This window comes from Oncorhynchus mykiss, chromosome 21 (assembly GCF_013265735.2).
Source record: "Oncorhynchus mykiss isolate Arlee chromosome 21, USDA_OmykA_1.1, whole genome shotgun sequence".
NCBI lineage: Eukaryota > Metazoa > Chordata > Actinopteri > Salmoniformes > Salmonidae > Oncorhynchus > Oncorhynchus mykiss.
In genome coordinates this window covers 47,096,384-47,114,606 of record NC_048585.1, presented here as the reverse complement: position 1 = coordinate 47,114,606, position 18,223 = coordinate 47,096,384, and the positions used below count along the sequence as shown (strand labels likewise).

Below are 18,223 nucleotides of genomic sequence, written 5' to 3'. Positions count from 1 at the left end.
ATTAAAGTTGGCTAATCTGCTAATGTTGAGAATTGGCCAAACCAGCTACATTAAAGTTTGACATTGTTTTATATTTTGGTTGAAAAGGTGTACGGTCAGTAATGAAACGTCACAAGTTGTTATTTCCCAGTTGGAACCTCATATTTCTGAATATCTAACACTTGACGGCAGCATGTGTTCTTTGTGATGCTTTGTGGTTCTTAGAGTTACAATAACAAAATTGTCCATGAATTGATGGATGTCTAAAAAGGAAAGTTTCCCCACCTGAATAGGGGCAATCGGTGGAATGAGCACTTGTTCAGGTTAGGCTTAAATTGTGAAAGGAAACAGGAGATTAAATAAGTCTGGCTGACTTGAGATAGTGGGTTGAGGTCATTCTCCCATGTAATTGTGAATCAGTAACCCCTTGACAACGCCTTAGCTTAGCAATAGCATGACCACGCGCACAGACATCCCATTGCTCGATCTACAGTAACAAGCCCAGCCAGAGACCTCTTACAAAAGGTTTCACCCTTTCAACCGGTCCGCTTGACTTCCCTTGGTAATTGGACACTTCTGTTTTCTGTAAACCAGCTTAAGAAAAGGATTTCATGTGTAGGAGGACTTCACATGGACCACGTGCTATGCTGTAAAACAGCTGTCTGTAGGGTAAATCTAGTCAAACATTCCACTGGCAACACCGGTTGAATCAACGTTGTTCCCACGTTATGTCAATGAAATTACACTGAAACATGAAATATGCGTTGAATTGATGTGTGCCCAGTCGGATAGCCTTCTTTCTCTACCCCCCCCCCCCCCCCCCCCCCCCTCTCAACAAGCTTCATAGAATAACCTAGGGGTTATTAGGGCACACACCCCAAAAAACGTTAAAACATTTAGCATATAATAAGTGTTTCTTATTTCTTAGCTACATTTTCTACTGCGGTGCCTAATGAACACGGCCCAGGATGAAGTCATTTAAGACAAGACTACTTTCTGATGCATGAACCCACTGAGCAAAACCTGGTTGAATCAATGTTGATGACACATCATTTAAAAACAGAATTCAATGTGGTTATATTGAATCAATATGGAAAACTGATTGGATTTGAAAAAAGTTAACGTGCGGGAATTTCGTCTTTTTTTCCTCAAAGCTTTTAACCAATTTTTTTTTTTTTTTACATTTCAGGTTGGATTCACAGTTGTCAACTCAATCAAATGTAAAGCAAAACTACACATTGAACTCCTACAAAATTCTGTTTTCATGTACTTCACAAGTCTATTTAGATGTGTGGTTTTGAAAAGAAATGTATTAATCATGGGTATGGCCAGAAAATAATATATCAGATATATAATCCACAGTAAATAAACATGAAAAGATTATATATTAGTCAGATGTGAGGGTCTTGTCATGCCATGGGCCTCCAATAATAACCCCCAGCTGGCTCATTACCAAGTCTCAATAGAATTCACATCAACTGTTAAGAAACCAGTTAGCCACACAACTGAAGAGCCTATGGACTGTGACTTTACCCAACTAGAACACATGAAAATCAATCAATAACTGGGGTTTGAAGGTACATTTTATTAATTCAGCCTGTGAACAACTCAATACTGTGCTGGAAATACTAAGTACACATGTACGGTGGGTGACAAGAATGTGACTGACGCCATGTTGAATAGGGGATCCATTACTGTGAAACTAGAACATGGGGTATCCAGCTAATGTTTGAGATAGATAGGGAGCACCAACTCCTACCAAAGAGTAACCGGGTGTACAGGCTTTTGCTCCAACCCAACACTAACACACTTGATTAGGCTAATCGTGGTCCATATTGAAGAATGTCAACGGTTGATTATGTGAAACAGCTGTGCAAGTGCGAGGTTGGAGCAAAAGCCTGCATACCCAGCAGCTCTCCAGGACCAGGGTTGGAGACCACTGAGATAGACCATAGAAGTTGGCTGGTTTCACCTTCTATCATATTATGACAAAGTACGATCATGACAGAAAAAAAACATTACTTGAACGTTAAAATAGTGTAAAACAAGGCTTCACATCATCATATGCATTAGCAGCAGTGAATGTCTCATACACACACTCTCCTTTCCCTGACTGTGACCACGTACACACACGTCGCCTTGGTCTGTATAACTTCTGACCAAGAAAACAAAGATTTCAGACCATGTCCCTTCTGAAAAGGTGCTTTGCATCACAGATAAAACCTTACTCAAAAATGATTGAAATGTTATTCAAAGAGTCTAGACTTGCTCGGTCTCTTCGCTAGATCCACAGTGACTTCAATATAGAAGTGGACGGACAGCAGTTTACAGTAGCAAAAGCCTTAAATAATGGCCCTCATTCTATAGAAATCTCTTCAAGGGCTATTAACCATAAATATCATAACACTACAGTCCATGTCCGAGCACAGAAAACTAGAGTATAGATGATCTGAGCCACAGTGTCCAGTGAACACTTCAGTCTACCCGCAGTAGCTTCAAATAATATTGATCACAGTGTTTCTTGCTACAAAACAAGGTTAGCGCTTAGGAACATATGGTAGTGTGTGTTCACATTTCAGTATACTTGTACAGTATATATTTCTTTAGGTGTGTATATGTGTCTACCTCGAGGTATGATTCTTTGTCTATGTGTGCATCTAGGAAAGCACAGTCAGGGTGATTGTTCCTTTGGTCCTCTTCAGGATGCCCACGGCATCCTCGTGGGTGACCCCCTCCAGACTCTGTTCGTTAACAGCCATAATCTGATCCCCTCGCTTCAGATGCCCGTCCTCTGATGCTGCCCCCTGGAGAAAACACACCCACACTTTCAATTACAACCGTTTTAACTATCAATTCAAAAGGAATAGATTTCATCAATCTTCAAATCACGTTTCAAGAATGTTCAAATTAGCTTGTAAGAAATATACAAATTTAGCATTATGAAGTGGTTTACCTTTAGTTTTAATGGGAGGTATTCTAACGTCAGATATGCATAAGCAAATCCCCTGCAGATCTCAGGTCAGAATACTGACCTGCTTTAGTTAATTATAAAGTATGTTTAGCAAAAAGAGGAGATTTCCCCAACCTTTCCGAACACGGTTTTCACATAAATGGGCAGGTCTCCGTGTGGGCTCCCGAAGCCACCAACGATGCTGAAGCCCAGTCCGTCTGGGCCTCTGTCCAGTGTGATGGTCTTATATTGAGGAGGTCTGTAGGACGTACCGAAATGTTGTCATTAGATAACTAGATATAAGAGGAGGCTGGTGGGAGGAGCTATAGGAGGAAGGGCTCATTCCATTCCAGTCAATACAATGAGCCCGTCCTCCTATAGCTCCTCCCAACAGTCTCCTCTGCTAGTTCTCTTCTATTGATGTTTATTTAGCTTTTGTACGGGTTTCACAGGAACGACAGGTGTGTGTGCGTACCCCAGGTCATCGTGGAAGATGCTAGTAGCAGTAAGACCTGAGACTGAGAGTCCGGTAGCGGTCTGCTCATGAAAGGGGCCGGTCACTGTGGTATCACTCCCTGCTACCACCTGTTGGGTTTTATGGTTGCAAGATGAGTGATACGTGAAAAGGTAATTCGGCCGTTTAATCGTTCAGTTCATCAGCTCAGATATTGGCCTTTTACAGGAATTTGTCTCACATTTTAGTAACACTGAGAAAGACAACATTAAATCAACATTTGAAGACAACATGACAGAGATGACAGCATCCACATCAAACAGACAGACAAGCTACAGATAATACAGTTATCATTGATGAAGTGGGCATTGTCACTAAAAGATCAATAGAAGCTTACTGTAGTTGGGAGAATGACTGAACGAGAAGTATTTCACTGACCTGAAGCACCACAGTGCCGGTGGCGTTCTTCAGCAGGGTGACGGCCTGGCTGTGGCTCATACCCTCAGTAGCAGTCCCACAGATACTGACGATAACGTCACCGATCTGGAGGTCACAAAGAAGTCACGAGGTTCAAATAAAAATGTATCAGTCACATGCTTCGGTAAACATTGTGGACTAACAGGGAAAAGCTTACTTACGAACCCTTACCCACAATGCAAAGAGAAAGACAATAGAGAAATAATCTAAGTAAAAACACATAATATTAGGCCGTCATTATAAATAAGAATTTGTTCTTAACTGTCACGATCGCTGTATGAGTGAGACCAAGGCGCAGCGTGAGTAGAGTTCCACATAATTTTAATAAGCTGAAACTCACCTAACAAAACAACAAACCGTGACGCTACTGATGTGCACTAAGACAACTAAACATAGACAAGATCCCACAACAAAAATGAGGCAAATGGCTACCTAAATATGATCCCCAATCAGAGACAACGATAAACAGCTGTCTCTGATTGGGAACCATATCAGGCCAACATAGACATACAAAAACCCTAGACATACAAACACTAGAGTATCCACCCTAGTCACCTTCTGACCTAACCAAAATATATAGAAAAACAGAGACATCTAAGATAAGAGCGTTTTTCTATATACACTGCTCAAAAAATAAAGGGAACACTAAAATAACACATCCTAGATCTGAATGAAATATTCTTATTAAATACTTTTTTCTTTACATAGTTGAATGTGCTGACAACCAAATCACACAAAAATGATCAATGGAAATCCAATTCATCAACCCATGGAGGTCTGGATTTGGAGTCACACTCCAAATTAAAGTGGAAAACCACACTACAGGCTGATCCAACTTTGATGTAATGTCCTTAAAACAAGTCAAAATGAGGCTCAGTAGTGTGTGTGGCCTCCACGTGCCTGTATGACCTCCCTACAACGCCTGGGCATGCTCCTGATGAGGTGGCGGATGGTCTCCTGAGGGATCTCCTCCCAGACCTGGACTAAAGCATCCGCCAACTCCTGGACAGTCTGTGGTGCAATGTGGCGTTGGTGGATGGAGCGAGACATGATGTCCCAGATGTGCTCAATTGGATTCAGGTCTGGGGAATGGGCGGGCCAGTCCATAGCATCAATGCCTTCCTCTTGCAGGAACTGCTGACACACTCCAGCCACATGAGGTCTAGCATTGTCTTGCATTAGGAGGAACCCAGGGCCAACCGCACCAGCATATGGTCTCACGAGGGGTCTGAGGATCTCATCTCGGTACCTAATGGCAGTCAGGTTACCTCTGGCGAGCACATGGAGGCCCCCCAAAGAAATGCCACCCCACACCATGACTGACCCCCCGCCAAACCGGTCATGCTGGAGGATGTTGCAGGCAGCAGAACGTTCTCCACGGCGTCTCCAGACTGTCACGTCTGTCACATGTGCTCAGTGTGAACCTGATTTCATCTATGAAGAGCACAGGGCGCCAGTGGCGAATTTGCCAATCTTGGTGTTCTCTGGCAAATGCCAAACATCCTGCACGGTGTTGGGCTGTAAGCACAACCCCCACCACCACCCTCATGGAGTCTGTTTCTGACCATTTGAGCAGACACATGCACATTTGTGGCCTGCTGGAGGTCATTTTGCAGGGCTCTGGCAGTGCTCCTCCTGCTCCTCCTTGCACAAAGGCGGAGGTAGCGGTCCTGCTGCTGGGTTGTTGCCCTCCTACGGCCTCCTCCACGTCTCCTGATGTACTGGCCTGTCTTCTGGTAGCGCCTCCATGCTCTGGACACTACGCTGACAGACACAGCAAACCTTCTTGCCACAGCTCGCATTGATGTGCCATCCTGGATGAGCTGCACTACCTGAGCCACGTGTGTGGGTTGTAGACTCCGTCTCATGCTACCACTAGAGTGAAAGCACCGCCAGCATTCAAAAGTGACCAAAACATCAGCCAGGAAGCATAGGAATTGAGAAGTGGTCTGTGGTCACCACCTGCAGAACCACTCATTTTATTGGGGGTGTCTTGCTAATTGCCTATAATTTCCACCTGTTGTCTATTCCATTTGCACAACAGCATGTGAAATGTATTGTCAATCAGTGTTGCTTCCTAAGTGGATAGTTTGATTTCACAGAAGTGTGATTGACTTGGAGTTACATTGTGTTGTTTAAGTGTTCCCTTTATTTTTTTGAGCAGTGTATTTTGGTTAGGTCAGGGTGTGACTATGGTGGGTACTCTAGCTGTTGTATGTCTAGGGTTTATGTCATCTAGGGTTTTTGTAAGTCTATGTTGGCCTGATATGGTTCCCAATCAGAGACAGCTGTTTATTGTTGTCTCTGATTGGGGATCATATTTAGGTAGCCATTTACCCCATTGTTAGTTGTGGGATCTTGTCTATGTTTAGTTGACTGTCAGCACTAGTTTGTACAGTGTTTCGGTCGGTCAGTGTTTTTGTTCATTCATTCATTCATTCATTAAAAAGAGACTGTAAGCATACCACGCTGTGCCTTGGCCCGATCCTTATGACGAACGTGACATTAACTGACTTGCCTAGTTAAATAAAGGTTAAATAATTTTTTCTTTGATTTCAAATATTAGAAGTAGTAACCCTGTTAACCCCTTGGACACGATGTTTGTAATACCGATATATTTGGGTTAGAAACAGAATACTAAATCGACCCCTAACCCCTACATCCTAGGCCCTTGTAGGCGTAAACTAAGACAGGCATTGTATTGTATGCCACTTGTTGGAAGGGGTTAGCGGAAAGGAGATAGTGGTCTGTGCTTATTGAGACTAGAGATGCATTACCCCTAATCAGTCGGCTTTCAGCCAGGCATCATAAAACAATAGATTCTGGAAATGAAAGTAATACTGACTTAGTTATGATACAATGAGATAACAACTGATAACATTAATTTAGGTCATATCTAATGCAAGCGAACCATATGTATCAAAACCTCTGCTTTGCGTCTTGCCTGTTTTAGTTCACCCTGAAGGGATACCAATGTGATTGTTTTCCATTAAAGTGTAAAAAGGAAACAAAAACAGCTTCTTAGCAAGGACTGTCTGGGAATGGTCTGAGTGGGCTTTTGAAGGGATACCAACATAGATATTCTATTCAAGACATCCACACAGGCCCTCTATTCTGTTACATTTTATGGGTAGAGTTAGATATATGGTCCCAGATGGCTTACTGCTTTAGTATTGTCTGCTGCCAGTCTGTATGTGGGGGGGGGGCTACAATGGTTAGTTTGTCTGTCCTTCTGCAGGAGGCCATAGGCCATCGCTTTCAGCTGTGAAGGCCCTCGAGCCTAATGGGACCAACCTACGTGATGACTTGAAACTGACTAAGGGGAGTATTTAGACTTGAGATAGAATTTTTACCCAAATCCCACATTGACGTCACTGAACGATTTATGAAAAAAGTCTGAGTTACACACAGAAATCTCAAATCTGAATAGCCCACCGCCCCAAGTGAACAAGCCACAAGTGAAGGGGTAATACACTTAGTTGTAAATATTCTAGAAGTTGAATTAATACTGATGTTTTTGTGTTTGCATTTGTAGCTTTGGGGAATTTGTATGACCAACATGTCGACATGTTGAAGCTCCTGTTTCCATGTGATCTGCGGAGTCTGACTTTCTATGAGGGTTCTAGAACTCAACCAACAACAGAACCTACATAGCCCTGTCCTGTTTAACTCTTAAGGATCCGTCCCTTTTTTCCCAATTTTCTCCTAAAATGACATGCCCAAATCTAACTGCCTGTAGCTCAGGACCTGAAGCAAGGATATGCATATTCTTGATACTATTCGAAAGGAAACACTTAGAAGTTTGTGGAAATGTGAAATTAATGTAGGAGAATATAACACATTAGATCTGGTAAAAGATAATACAAAGAAAACACCAACCGTTTTTTTGTATTTTTTTTGTACCATCATCTTTGAAATGTAAGAGAAAGGCCATCATGTATTATTCCAGCCCAGGCGCAATTTAGATGTTGTCCACTAGATGGTAGCAGTGTATTAGCAACATTTTTAACTGATTCAATGAACCATTTTATTTCTGTTCAACATTTTGTTCAAGACTGCCCAAATGTGCCTAATTGGAATATTAATAACTATTCAAGTTCATAACTGTGCACTCTCCTCAAACAATAGCATGGTATTCTTTCACTGTAATAGCTACTGTAAATTGGACAGTGCAGTTAGATGTCACATCTGCTGCTGCAACGCACTCTACTGCTCATCCTGTGTCTCCTTGACCTGCCGCCACTCCCCCAGTACTCTCTCCCTCTCCCTTTTTCTCTCTCTCTCTGTTTGTGTGTGATTGTGTGGGCGGAGACAGGTGTGCTGGAGTCAGAGCTGATCCCCACCAGCTGCAACCTGTTACATAATCAAGATGTCTACAAATACTCAGCCATGCCAATTCCACACTGCCAGATCATAATCTCTGCTCAGTCAGTCTTCGGTTCGAGCCGTTTGGATACTATTCAGCTCCTGTTGTGCCTGTTTTCCTTGCCTGTTTTTCTCTCCGCTACAGTTCTGCCCGCTCTGACTCTGGTCCCTGTCTCCAGTCCAATGTCTCGTCATCCTGCTACGCTGTCCTGGAATCCCCACTCTACTACTCCCTTGGATTCCCCTCCAGACCTGCTTACCCTGTCTCAACCCCTCTCGCTCCAGCCTCAGCCTCCGCACCTGGTTTCCAGCAACCCGCCCAGCTTACCCTGACCTGCACTCCATCTCCCCCCTGTGTTTCAATAAATACCTTGGTTACTTCATCCCAGTCTCCCCGTCTGAGTCTGCTCTTGGGTTCCCCTCTTCCACTCCGCGTAACAATAGATTAACAAGAATTTAAGATTTCTGCCAATATCAGATATGTCTATGTACTGGGAAATGCTCTTGTTACGTGCAACATCATGCTAATCGCATTAGCCTATATTAGCTCAACCGTCCCGTGGATGGGACACCGATCCCAAAGAAGTGAATAACTTTTCAAGTTCATAACTGTGCACTCTGCTCAAACAATAGCATGGTATTATTTCACTGTAATAGCTACTGTAAATTGGACAGTACAGTTAGATTAACAAGAATTTAAGCTTTCTACCAATATCAGATATGTCTATGTCCTTGGAAATGTTCTTGTTACTTACAACCTCATGCATATCGCATTAGCGCACATTAGCTCAACTGTCCCGTGCGTGGGACACCGATCTGTAGAGATCCTTATTAACAGGACCCTACAGCTGCTGCTGTACCAACCCACCTTGAGTTTGTGTGTCTGGACAACGAGGCTAGTAGGGTTTATCATGGCGATGAAGATGGGCACATCACCCAGGGGACTGCCCACTCCACCCGCAATACTGATGCCCAAGGAATCAGTGGGGCCCTATGAGGAAAGAACCAATTACACAAAGTATTTCAAAATCCCTATAACCACAAGGTGTAGTAAGTTACCCCCCTAAAGACAAATAAAACACATATAGGAACAGTAGTAGTGAAAAACCAGTACAATCTGTATGTTGCATCTATCTTAATACAAGGACAAGCTAAAAACTTTTGTTTTTCCAAATAATGATGAATATTATAAAAGAACACTGACCTTAGTGAATTCAACACTTCTGATCTCCTGGTGGTCCAGTGCTGTGCAAACAACAACAGTAAACAGCCAAAATGAATCAAGACAAATTAATCAAGGCATCTTCAGTTTTCCAAACCACCACATGTTAACTGAAAATGTCTTACACTCCTGATTTGTGTGTTGTAAGCTGTCACAGTCCACTTGGAGGCTTCCAGAGGAGGCTGACAGAGAGTGAGGGGTCACCTTGCAGCTGCCTGTTTCACTCATCTACCCAAATACAAGGGAAGAGAAACTTAAAATGAGTGGCATAAGTTTCTTTCCTTCTTTTTATTTTGGAACTAGCAATATGACATAGAGGCAGGAGAAGAACTGGGGTGTATTCAGTGAGCTGAAATCATCGGAGTTTCAGATAGAATTTCAATGAATAGAGCTGACAGGGTGTCCCTATTCTACATGGGTCATATCTGTTGCATTTCTATCTGAACATGCTGTAATGTTGCCCCGTAAACAGTCCCCAGCATATAATTAAGGTCCAGAAAACAAAATGTCAGCTTACCTGACTGTTCTGTGAGAACCTCCTCTCAGAGTGGAAGGGCCCGGCTTTAAATCTGCCCACCTCCATCACTATGGGTCCCACACCACACTGTAAACACAAACATGTAAACACATAAAATGTTTTTTAACTAAACAAACCATTAAAATAACAGATGCTAGTGACGTATTCTACACCAACCGGTGGGAAAAGAGCCAAAACAACACACTTTAACAAATTCCCCAATACATTAATTATTAACAATTTGTAACTTAATATGAGACAACAAACACATTGAACCAAGCCTGGCCCCAGATCTGTTTGTGTGTAATAGCCAAACCCTGTGGAAATGTATATGTATCTAGCAAGATGGCAAAAATAGATCTGGGACCAGGCTTAATTTGACCCAGATGGGACTTCCCATGGTTTCTATATAGACTCACCTTCAGCAGCTCGGCCACTAACTCCTGAGTGGCATTTCTGACGTCCTCCTTGTTGACGGACAGGATCTGGTCTCCCTGCATCAGCCTCCCGTCACTCTCCACCACGCCCCCTTTCACTATGTCGGACACAAACACCCCTGTGTCGTTCCTGTTGGGGATAGAAACATCATCATATGAGTGAACCAGGGTTTATGTTATGTTAGTGTGAGTGCTTGGTGTCTCTGTGAATGTGTCTGTCATTTGTGTGTGAGCATTTTGTAGTTAGGGTTAGATAGATACAAGATCAAATTAAATGATGTACTTTTAAGTGTCATAATTGTTTGTGTCGTCACAAAATGTTGTATTTAACTAATAGGCTGTGGAAATAATTGTCCTCTCTGAGGAAAATAAGGTATCTATCTATCTATCTATCGATCTATCGCCACCTGCTGTAGTTGGTTGACATCCATTTTGTTTTACCCCAGTAAGAGGCATGGCGGTTCAGGATCTGTAGGTTAAAGTAAAGCATGGTCCAAAGGCTTGTCTATCTACTAGGGCAAGGGCTGGGTATCTTTGGGAATATGTTCTGTTCTGATACTCGTTCCAGTTATGACTCTTAAATTCGGTACCGGTTGGAGAATGTTTCCTTTATCGATCCATATGTTGAATGAAAAACACATTTAAATCTTGAAATGCCTAATATGGTTTTCGAGCAACTAGTCCATTCACTGACCGATGTCAATCACTGAGTTAGGAAAGGTCAAACACATTGAACCCTGCTGCTTAACAACCTGTGGCCTACACACACACACACACACACACACACACACACACACACACACACACACACACACACACACACACACACACACACACACACACACACACACACACACCTCTAGTGAGTCTAATAGGGGATTAGTAAATCTCTGATGGGTTGTGTAATGACTCGACATCCTAAATACTTGAGGGGCCCTCCATCCTAGTAAAAGAAAGCTTATCTCCAACATCCTTACAGACATCCATTTTAGGACATCCATTATTTACGATGTACATTTTAGGACATCCTTGTTAGCGGTGTACATTTTATGACCTCCTTTTTGCGGGGTACATTTCAGGAAATCTCATAAATGTTTTCAGTCAAACGTCCCTAGAAGACGTATAGGTTCTAGTACCTTCTCCCCACGATACTGAGGCCCAGGCCCTGGCCGGGCTTCTTGTTCAGCTCCACGGTGAAGGCATCCCACAGGTCCTCCTCCTTGTACTGAGCCTCGTCCCTGTAAACACTGAGACGCACCCGCTGAGGGGTCTGGCGCAGCACGTTGATAGCTTCATCATGAGTGGCGACGCGCAGGTCAATGCCATTCACCTGTGGAGAGAGGGAGGGAGGGAGGAGATGAAAGAGGAAGGGATAGAGATATATATATATATAGAGAGAGAGATATATAGAGAGAGAGATATATAGAGAGAGATATGGATATATAGAGAGAGAGGAGAAAATAAATCACACGTCAACCATCCAAGGCCTAGCTAAGGTCGACCGCTGTTCAACAGAGTTTAGAAAATGAGAATCATGTAGCTATGAGCTTTGCTTTATATCACCTGAACTCCAGAGCGAGAGAGATTGCAAGAGAAAGAGAGAGAGCGAGAGATTGCGAGAGAGAGAGAAAAACAGATTTGTCCATTTAAAAATGTTGCAGCAAGAGGACAATCAATAGCATTTGATATTGTTCCTATGTATATAAACACTGTAGACTGAAACACATTGACAAACATGAATATTGGTGAAGGATGTGAATAGCGTGACATACACAGTCAACAGCTAGCATGAGGGTAGGTCTATACATTTGGAAAACCTCGTCTGGTAATGACACCATAATGTACTTAGCTTAGAGCTGAGAACCGCAACCTATTCTAAGGGTCCATATCAAGGGGAAATAGCCCCATTAGCGCTAGCATAGCCATGCCTTGCATGGCTTTTCCCATAGCAGACTGAAATGGGTCACTAATGACATTGGTTCTGCTTGAACCACAGAATGGGTGGCCACTCTTTCACTTTTCCCCCTGACCCTATCATGAGCAGTATGAATACTACGGCTTGGCTGGTGGCCCAAAGTGAATTACTGAGAAGGGTGGGGTGGGGGGGGTAATTAAGTCATAAGGGTGTGTGTGTGTTTGCGTGCGTTGAAAGGGGTTGACTGAGCTACCATGACTAACTGCTCCAGTCACACCCCTAGTCTCCATAACAAAGCAAAGGGCAAAGGGGTGGCTGTCAGAGAGTTAAGCTGGCTTTTAAGATGTCATTCTATATATCATGCCATCTATACATGCTGACTGTTTATACATGGTCAATTTTAGATGTTATATATGATTCAAGTGAAATTGCAAAGTTCTTCTTTAGACTATGAACCAAATCCTTAGATTCTTAAGATTCACGTACGTATTGCAACACAGTATTATACCAGAGAGTGAAATATGTGCCTTTATCTCAAGTTAGGATTGGGTTCTTCTATCTGATATTGTCCATCACACGGGATTGCTGAAGATGTACGGGCCTGGCCAAATAGTCTCAGAGTAGGAGTGCTGATCTAGGATCTGTTTAGCCTTTTATATCATAATGAGATTACAGCGAAGGGGGGGGGGGGGGTCTGATCCTAAATGATGAACACGTTCCAATACCTCCAGGATCTGGTCCCCAGCCCAAAGTCTCCCATCCTTGGAGGCAGCTCCGTCCTCATAGACCTCGTGAATGATGATGGTCCCCTGTAGAAAGAGAAGTGAAAGAAAGAAGAGTATGAGAGAGGTGAAGAAACAAGTGACAAAATCGGAGAGGTGTGTGGTTGGAGGGAAGGAGAAATAGAAGACAGAGGGAGGAGGGATGAACGAAGATTCAATTGAGAGACGTTGTCAGATAGAGAGAGAGAGAAATTAAGATCATATAATGACAAGACAAAGGAGTTCAGGAATACATGAGAGGCAGAGTGGAACAGGTTGACATTAGCTGGAGTCTGTGTATGTGGGTGTCCATGGGGAGGCTGGAGGGGTCTGTGGGAGGTGGGTCATTCTCAGGTCAACGGTCACATTCTAGGCCTGGATATTGTCTCCTGTGGCTGAGGCTAGACAAATGGCTATTCCTCAGGCCTGACTGAGCAAACAGAATGGAGGGGAGAAAGGAGCAGTGGTGTGTGTGTGTGTGTGTGTGTGTGTGTGTGTGTGTGTGTGTGTGTGACAGACTGCATCACTTCCTATATTCCTTTGCCATTCCACTGCCTCCACAGCTATTTCCGCCCAGGAATACTACTAGCAGCTCTAATAGCACAGGAACCAAAGAGGGTGGCACATCTTTCAACTTTGTGTCATTATTTAAGTAGTAGTGGGTCTTCTCCTAATGTTAGTGGTTGAACTTGGGACTAATTGTTTCTTATGTATTTTTATAAAATATAGAATTGGACAAAAACACATTGTAAATTCTGATTTAAAACTACAGATAAAACTATGTACATACGTAAAACTATGTAAAACTAACCCAGATTCTTTGTCAGTATCTGTGAATTTGCAGTCTGATAATTGAGATCCAACAACCGTTCTGTCATAGATTACTCAGAAATACAAGTTCAGATATTATTCTATAACACGAGTGGACACTTCAAAAGCCCACAGTCATATCCACAGTCATCACAGAGCTGCTTTGATGAAAAGTTCCTTGGTCGTGGTCTTTGGCCTACCAGTAGAGTGTCACAGCCCCCCACGATGCTGAGGCCCAGGCCTGTGCGGCCCTTGGAGATGTCTATGGTGGTCTCACAGCCGGGGATGATGGGACAGGTCACAGGGTCAGAGGAAGCCAGAGTGCCAGGGGTGGACGAGCGACTAGAGCCTGATGAGAGAGAGTGGGAAATTGAGATGAAAGGATCAAATAAATATATGAATTCTAGCCTGGTCCCAGATCTGTGTGTGCTTTTAGCCAACTCCTCTGATTATTATTGGCATGCCATTCAATATACCCCAATGACAAAAATATTGGCTAAAGCACATATCCATTCGATGCCAGGCTGAAGTCAGACTAAAATCTCTTCCGAAACTGTTGACAAGGTATACAGTGCATTCAGAAAGTATTCAGACCCCTTCACTTTTTTCACATTTTGTTACATTACAGCCTTATTCTATTAAATCGTTTTTCCTCCCTCATCAATCTACACACAATACCCCATAAAGACAAAGCAAAAAACTTTAAATAAAAAAACTAACATTTTAGCACATTAAAAAATAATAAAAAAATAATAATGAAATATGAAATTTACTGTATAAGGTATATTTAGGTAATATTGCTCTTTGGAGTTTTGGCTGGGTTTGTGTATAAGCACTTTGTGATAACTATTGATGTAAAAAGGGCTTTACAAATACATTTGAGTGATTGAATATTATAATTGTTTTATACTGTATCTGGTTTATTCTCCATTATGTAAATCAACAGAAACAGTATTGACTAACAATCACAGACGTGATTTCTATACCAAGTGATTGGTATTGAAGTTGGGGGCACTTGCCCTATAAGCATATAACTCTGCTCTATCTAACTGAGTGAATCATACTTCTTTCAGATTTTGTGTTATAACTAGCTCCAATATTTAAGTGTAAAACATCCTCAGTTAGGTTGTTTATGCTTAATAAACCCAATTGCTAATGATCTATCACATTTCCTCCTGACAACACATGACAAGCGGTTTACTCACTCCTGATTGGCTCTGACTCAGACTGGCCCAGGGTAGCCATGGAGATTCTATGAATGCTGGCTAGGCTGGTTGCCTGACCAGTACAGTGAGGGAGAAGGGGCGATGACTTGTCTGTGCAGATAGTCAATTTCACTGAGCTTTTGGCCTTCTTCAGTAAAGAGTGGACCTGAAATGTAGGAAAAAAACATGCTTAGAAAAAAAAGGGAACCGCTTTGGGCTCCAAGTATAACCCTTTTCACAGAAGGTTCTAGAAGGTTCAATAGGGTTCTACATGGAACCAAAAAGGGTTCTACCTGGAACCAAAAATAGCTCTACCTGGAACCAAAATGGCTTATCCTATGGCGACAGCCGAAGAACCATTTTGGAACACTTTTTCTAAGAGTGTAGTCCCCAACAGATGGTCTATGTACGGGATAATAAACGAAGGGCTATGCGTTCTATGGAAAATAATGAACGACGTGAAAGGTGTGTTCGACGTCACGCTAGCGGAGTGGAACTGACCTTTCACGGAGTTGCATTATTTTTCAGAGAATGCATAGAGCCCCGAGTTGATTATCCCTTTTATACCATGGCTATAATTGACCACATTGGAAATGTGTTAATTTGTTCAACATCCACTGAAGTAGCTAGCAAGTTGCCGTGGTAACCAAACAAACAGACTTGCTAGTTTAGCTAATCAAATCATCAGTCCTAGCTTGCTATTATGAAAATTGTAAAAATGAACTAGCCATTGAATTCTACATTAAATTATAGACCGGTTGGTTCGAGCCATGAATGCTGATTGTCTGACAACCATGGTATTTCAGACAGTATACCACGGGTATGACAAAACATTTATTTTTACTGCTCTAATTACGTTGGCAACCAGTTTATAATAGCAATAAGGCACCTCGGGGGTTTGTGCTATATGGTCCATATACCACGGCCAAGGGCTGCGTCCAGGCACTCCGCGTTGCGTCGTGCTTAAGAACAGCCGTTATTCGTGGTATATTGTCCATATACCACACCTCCTCAGTCCGTATTACTTAACTAACACTCAGCAAGATAATCATCCAATATACATTAACCCTGGAATAGGGTGTGGGTCTAAAATGGCTGCAGAGGCAGCTCTTACCCTGTCCACAGTGTAGCCCATCACTGGCTTATCCTCCACAGCCAGGAGTTTATCTCCAGATTTGATGCTGCCGTCCTGCATAGAGAAATACAGGACTGGTGTTAGAGAATGTTTTGCAATGGGTAAAATGTGGGCAACCAATTAGCATAACGTGTAGGATTGTCCAATAGGATTTTCTGTAGAGTATTGTTCTTTAAAACTAGTCATGGACCACTACTCTGCCCTACCCAGCAAACAGACAGTAACTGCTCATTGCGTGGAACTGAGAAATATGCCTTTTATTTACCTTGGTCTCACAGTAACTTTATGCAGTTACAGCTAACATGACCCCCATTTTCTCCAAAACACATTACAATAGAGGCAGGATACTAGTCCACATGATTAAGCATGTTTTTAATGTAGCAAAAATGACATTGACTCATTTCTGATCAAATGAGCAGTTACTGCCTTTTTGCTTGATAGGGCAGGGTGTACAGGCTTTTGTTCCAACCCAGCCTTTTATTAATTCAACTAATCAAGGCCCTAATGAGCAGTTGATTAGTTATTTATATTTTTGCAGACGCTCTTATCCAGAGCGACTTACAGTAGATTCATTTTCACATTTTTATCTTCCATACTGGTCCCACATGAGAATTGAACCCATGACCCTGGCGTTTGCAAATGCCATGTTCTACCAACCGAGCCACATGTGACCAGTAATATTAGGTGGTTTTGCGCTGGGCTGGAACAAAACCCTGCTCCCCTTGTGGGTCCCCCAGAACACTTCTGATTCAAAGAGGTATTCTCTATCGAAGAGTAAGAAACAGTAGAGTGACATACCTTTCCTGCTGGTCCTTTTTCAGTTATACTCTGAATCACAAGCCCATCCTTGGTGTCCTCACTGAAAGTGATGCCGAATCCACCCTCCTCCTAGAGTTAAACGGTGATAATGTAGTTGAATTGTACTCAATAGCTCCCTGTCAATCATAATTATAGGCACAGTGAATCACAATTGAAAACATAATTATGCACATGAAATGTGCATGACGACACATTAAACATGAACATAGCGATCAGAAACAACGCAGGTTTGATTTTTAAATTGTGAGGCATTTTGGAGCATTATGGTTCTACTGGCATCAAAGACTCTAAAGAAACAGGGAGGTACCATCTGAACTTGACTAATACGAAACACTTGTTTACATTTTCTATGGCAAAATGTTTTGGTACGATGTGCCGTAATGAACACTATCCAGCTTCACTCACTCACTCACTCTTGATCTTTTGTTCCTGGAGAGCGAGAGGAAGTTACAGGGAAGTACGTGTCTGGTATGTGCCCATACCAGATGTTACCTTCATACCTTGATCCTCTAATAGACCATGTGGATAGATAGCTAGGCTGAGACTCCCATCCAGGTGTTTGGCTTGTCAAAATACCCATTAAATTAGAATAGGTTCACATCCCCCTCTCTTATTATTTATTTCTCTCTCTGTCTGTCTATCCCTCTCTTTCTCAGTTCCTAGGGTAGATTGCTGTCCTTCCTCGATCATTTGCTTCCTCCTCTCTCGGTCTCTCTAATAACAGACTATCCAATTAGAATAGGCCCATTTTCTCCACTCTCTCATTCTCTCTCTCTTTTACCAGCCTATTAAACTAGAATAGGCTATTTCGACCCCCCTCCCTCTCTCTCTTTCTCTCACGATGGTTCTCTCTACTTCCCTTTGTTTTATGACCTCATCAATAAAACCTTTTCCTGAAAAGGTCTGAGGTTATATAAATCATAGCAGCACGGGAGCTTCTCCAGGTAACATATAGCAGAGCAGCATGGGAGTCTTGAGTGTCTCACCTTCAGCAGAATGACGTGCTGCACATATTTGAACATGTCGACATCGATCGCCGAGGGTGCAATGGAAGAACATGTTTCCAGCTGTGAAAAAATTAATAATAAAGAGATTGAAAGAGTAGAATATATGAGTGTATTTCTAGTCATTGAGCTGCCTCACACTGTAAGGTATGTGTGTATGCATGTGGCGTGTG

The 18,223-nt window shown here is 42.5% G+C and overlaps 1 protein-coding gene across 10 annotated transcripts in view; it reads right to left on the bottom strand.

Annotated features, from left to right (window-relative positions):
• Nucleotides 1–1,544: 1,544 nt before the first annotated feature.
• Nucleotides 1,545–18,223, bottom strand: part of LOC110500876 (multiple PDZ domain protein) — a 78,961-nt gene continuing 62,282 nt past the window's right edge. For all 10 annotated transcript variants that reach the window (XM_036958011.1, XM_036958013.1, XM_036958012.1 and 7 more), the window contains 16 exons: nucleotides 18,033–18,113; nucleotides 17,026–17,115; nucleotides 16,207–16,281; nucleotides 15,093–15,258; nucleotides 14,088–14,236; nucleotides 13,042–13,125; nucleotides 11,538–11,731; nucleotides 10,384–10,531; nucleotides 9,965–10,051; nucleotides 9,573–9,675; nucleotides 9,430–9,470; nucleotides 9,094–9,216; nucleotides 3,822–3,926; nucleotides 3,405–3,514; nucleotides 3,065–3,188; nucleotides 1,545–2,783 (listed from right to left, as the gene is read on the bottom strand). In XM_036958011.1, the coding sequence (XP_036813906.1) occupies nucleotides 2,637–2,783; nucleotides 3,065–3,188; nucleotides 3,405–3,514; nucleotides 3,822–3,926; nucleotides 9,094–9,216; nucleotides 9,430–9,470; nucleotides 9,573–9,675; nucleotides 9,965–10,051; nucleotides 10,384–10,531; nucleotides 11,538–11,731; nucleotides 13,042–13,125; nucleotides 14,088–14,236; nucleotides 15,093–15,258; nucleotides 16,207–16,281; nucleotides 17,026–17,115; nucleotides 18,033–18,113 (1,827 nt within the window). In that variant the 3' untranslated portion in view covers nucleotides 1,545–2,636. The remainder of the gene's footprint in view (nucleotides 2,784–3,064; nucleotides 3,189–3,404; nucleotides 3,515–3,821; nucleotides 3,927–9,093; nucleotides 9,217–9,429; nucleotides 9,471–9,572; nucleotides 9,676–9,964; nucleotides 10,052–10,383; nucleotides 10,532–11,537; nucleotides 11,732–13,041; nucleotides 13,126–14,087; nucleotides 14,237–15,092; nucleotides 15,259–16,206; nucleotides 16,282–17,025; nucleotides 17,116–18,032; nucleotides 18,114–18,223) is intronic.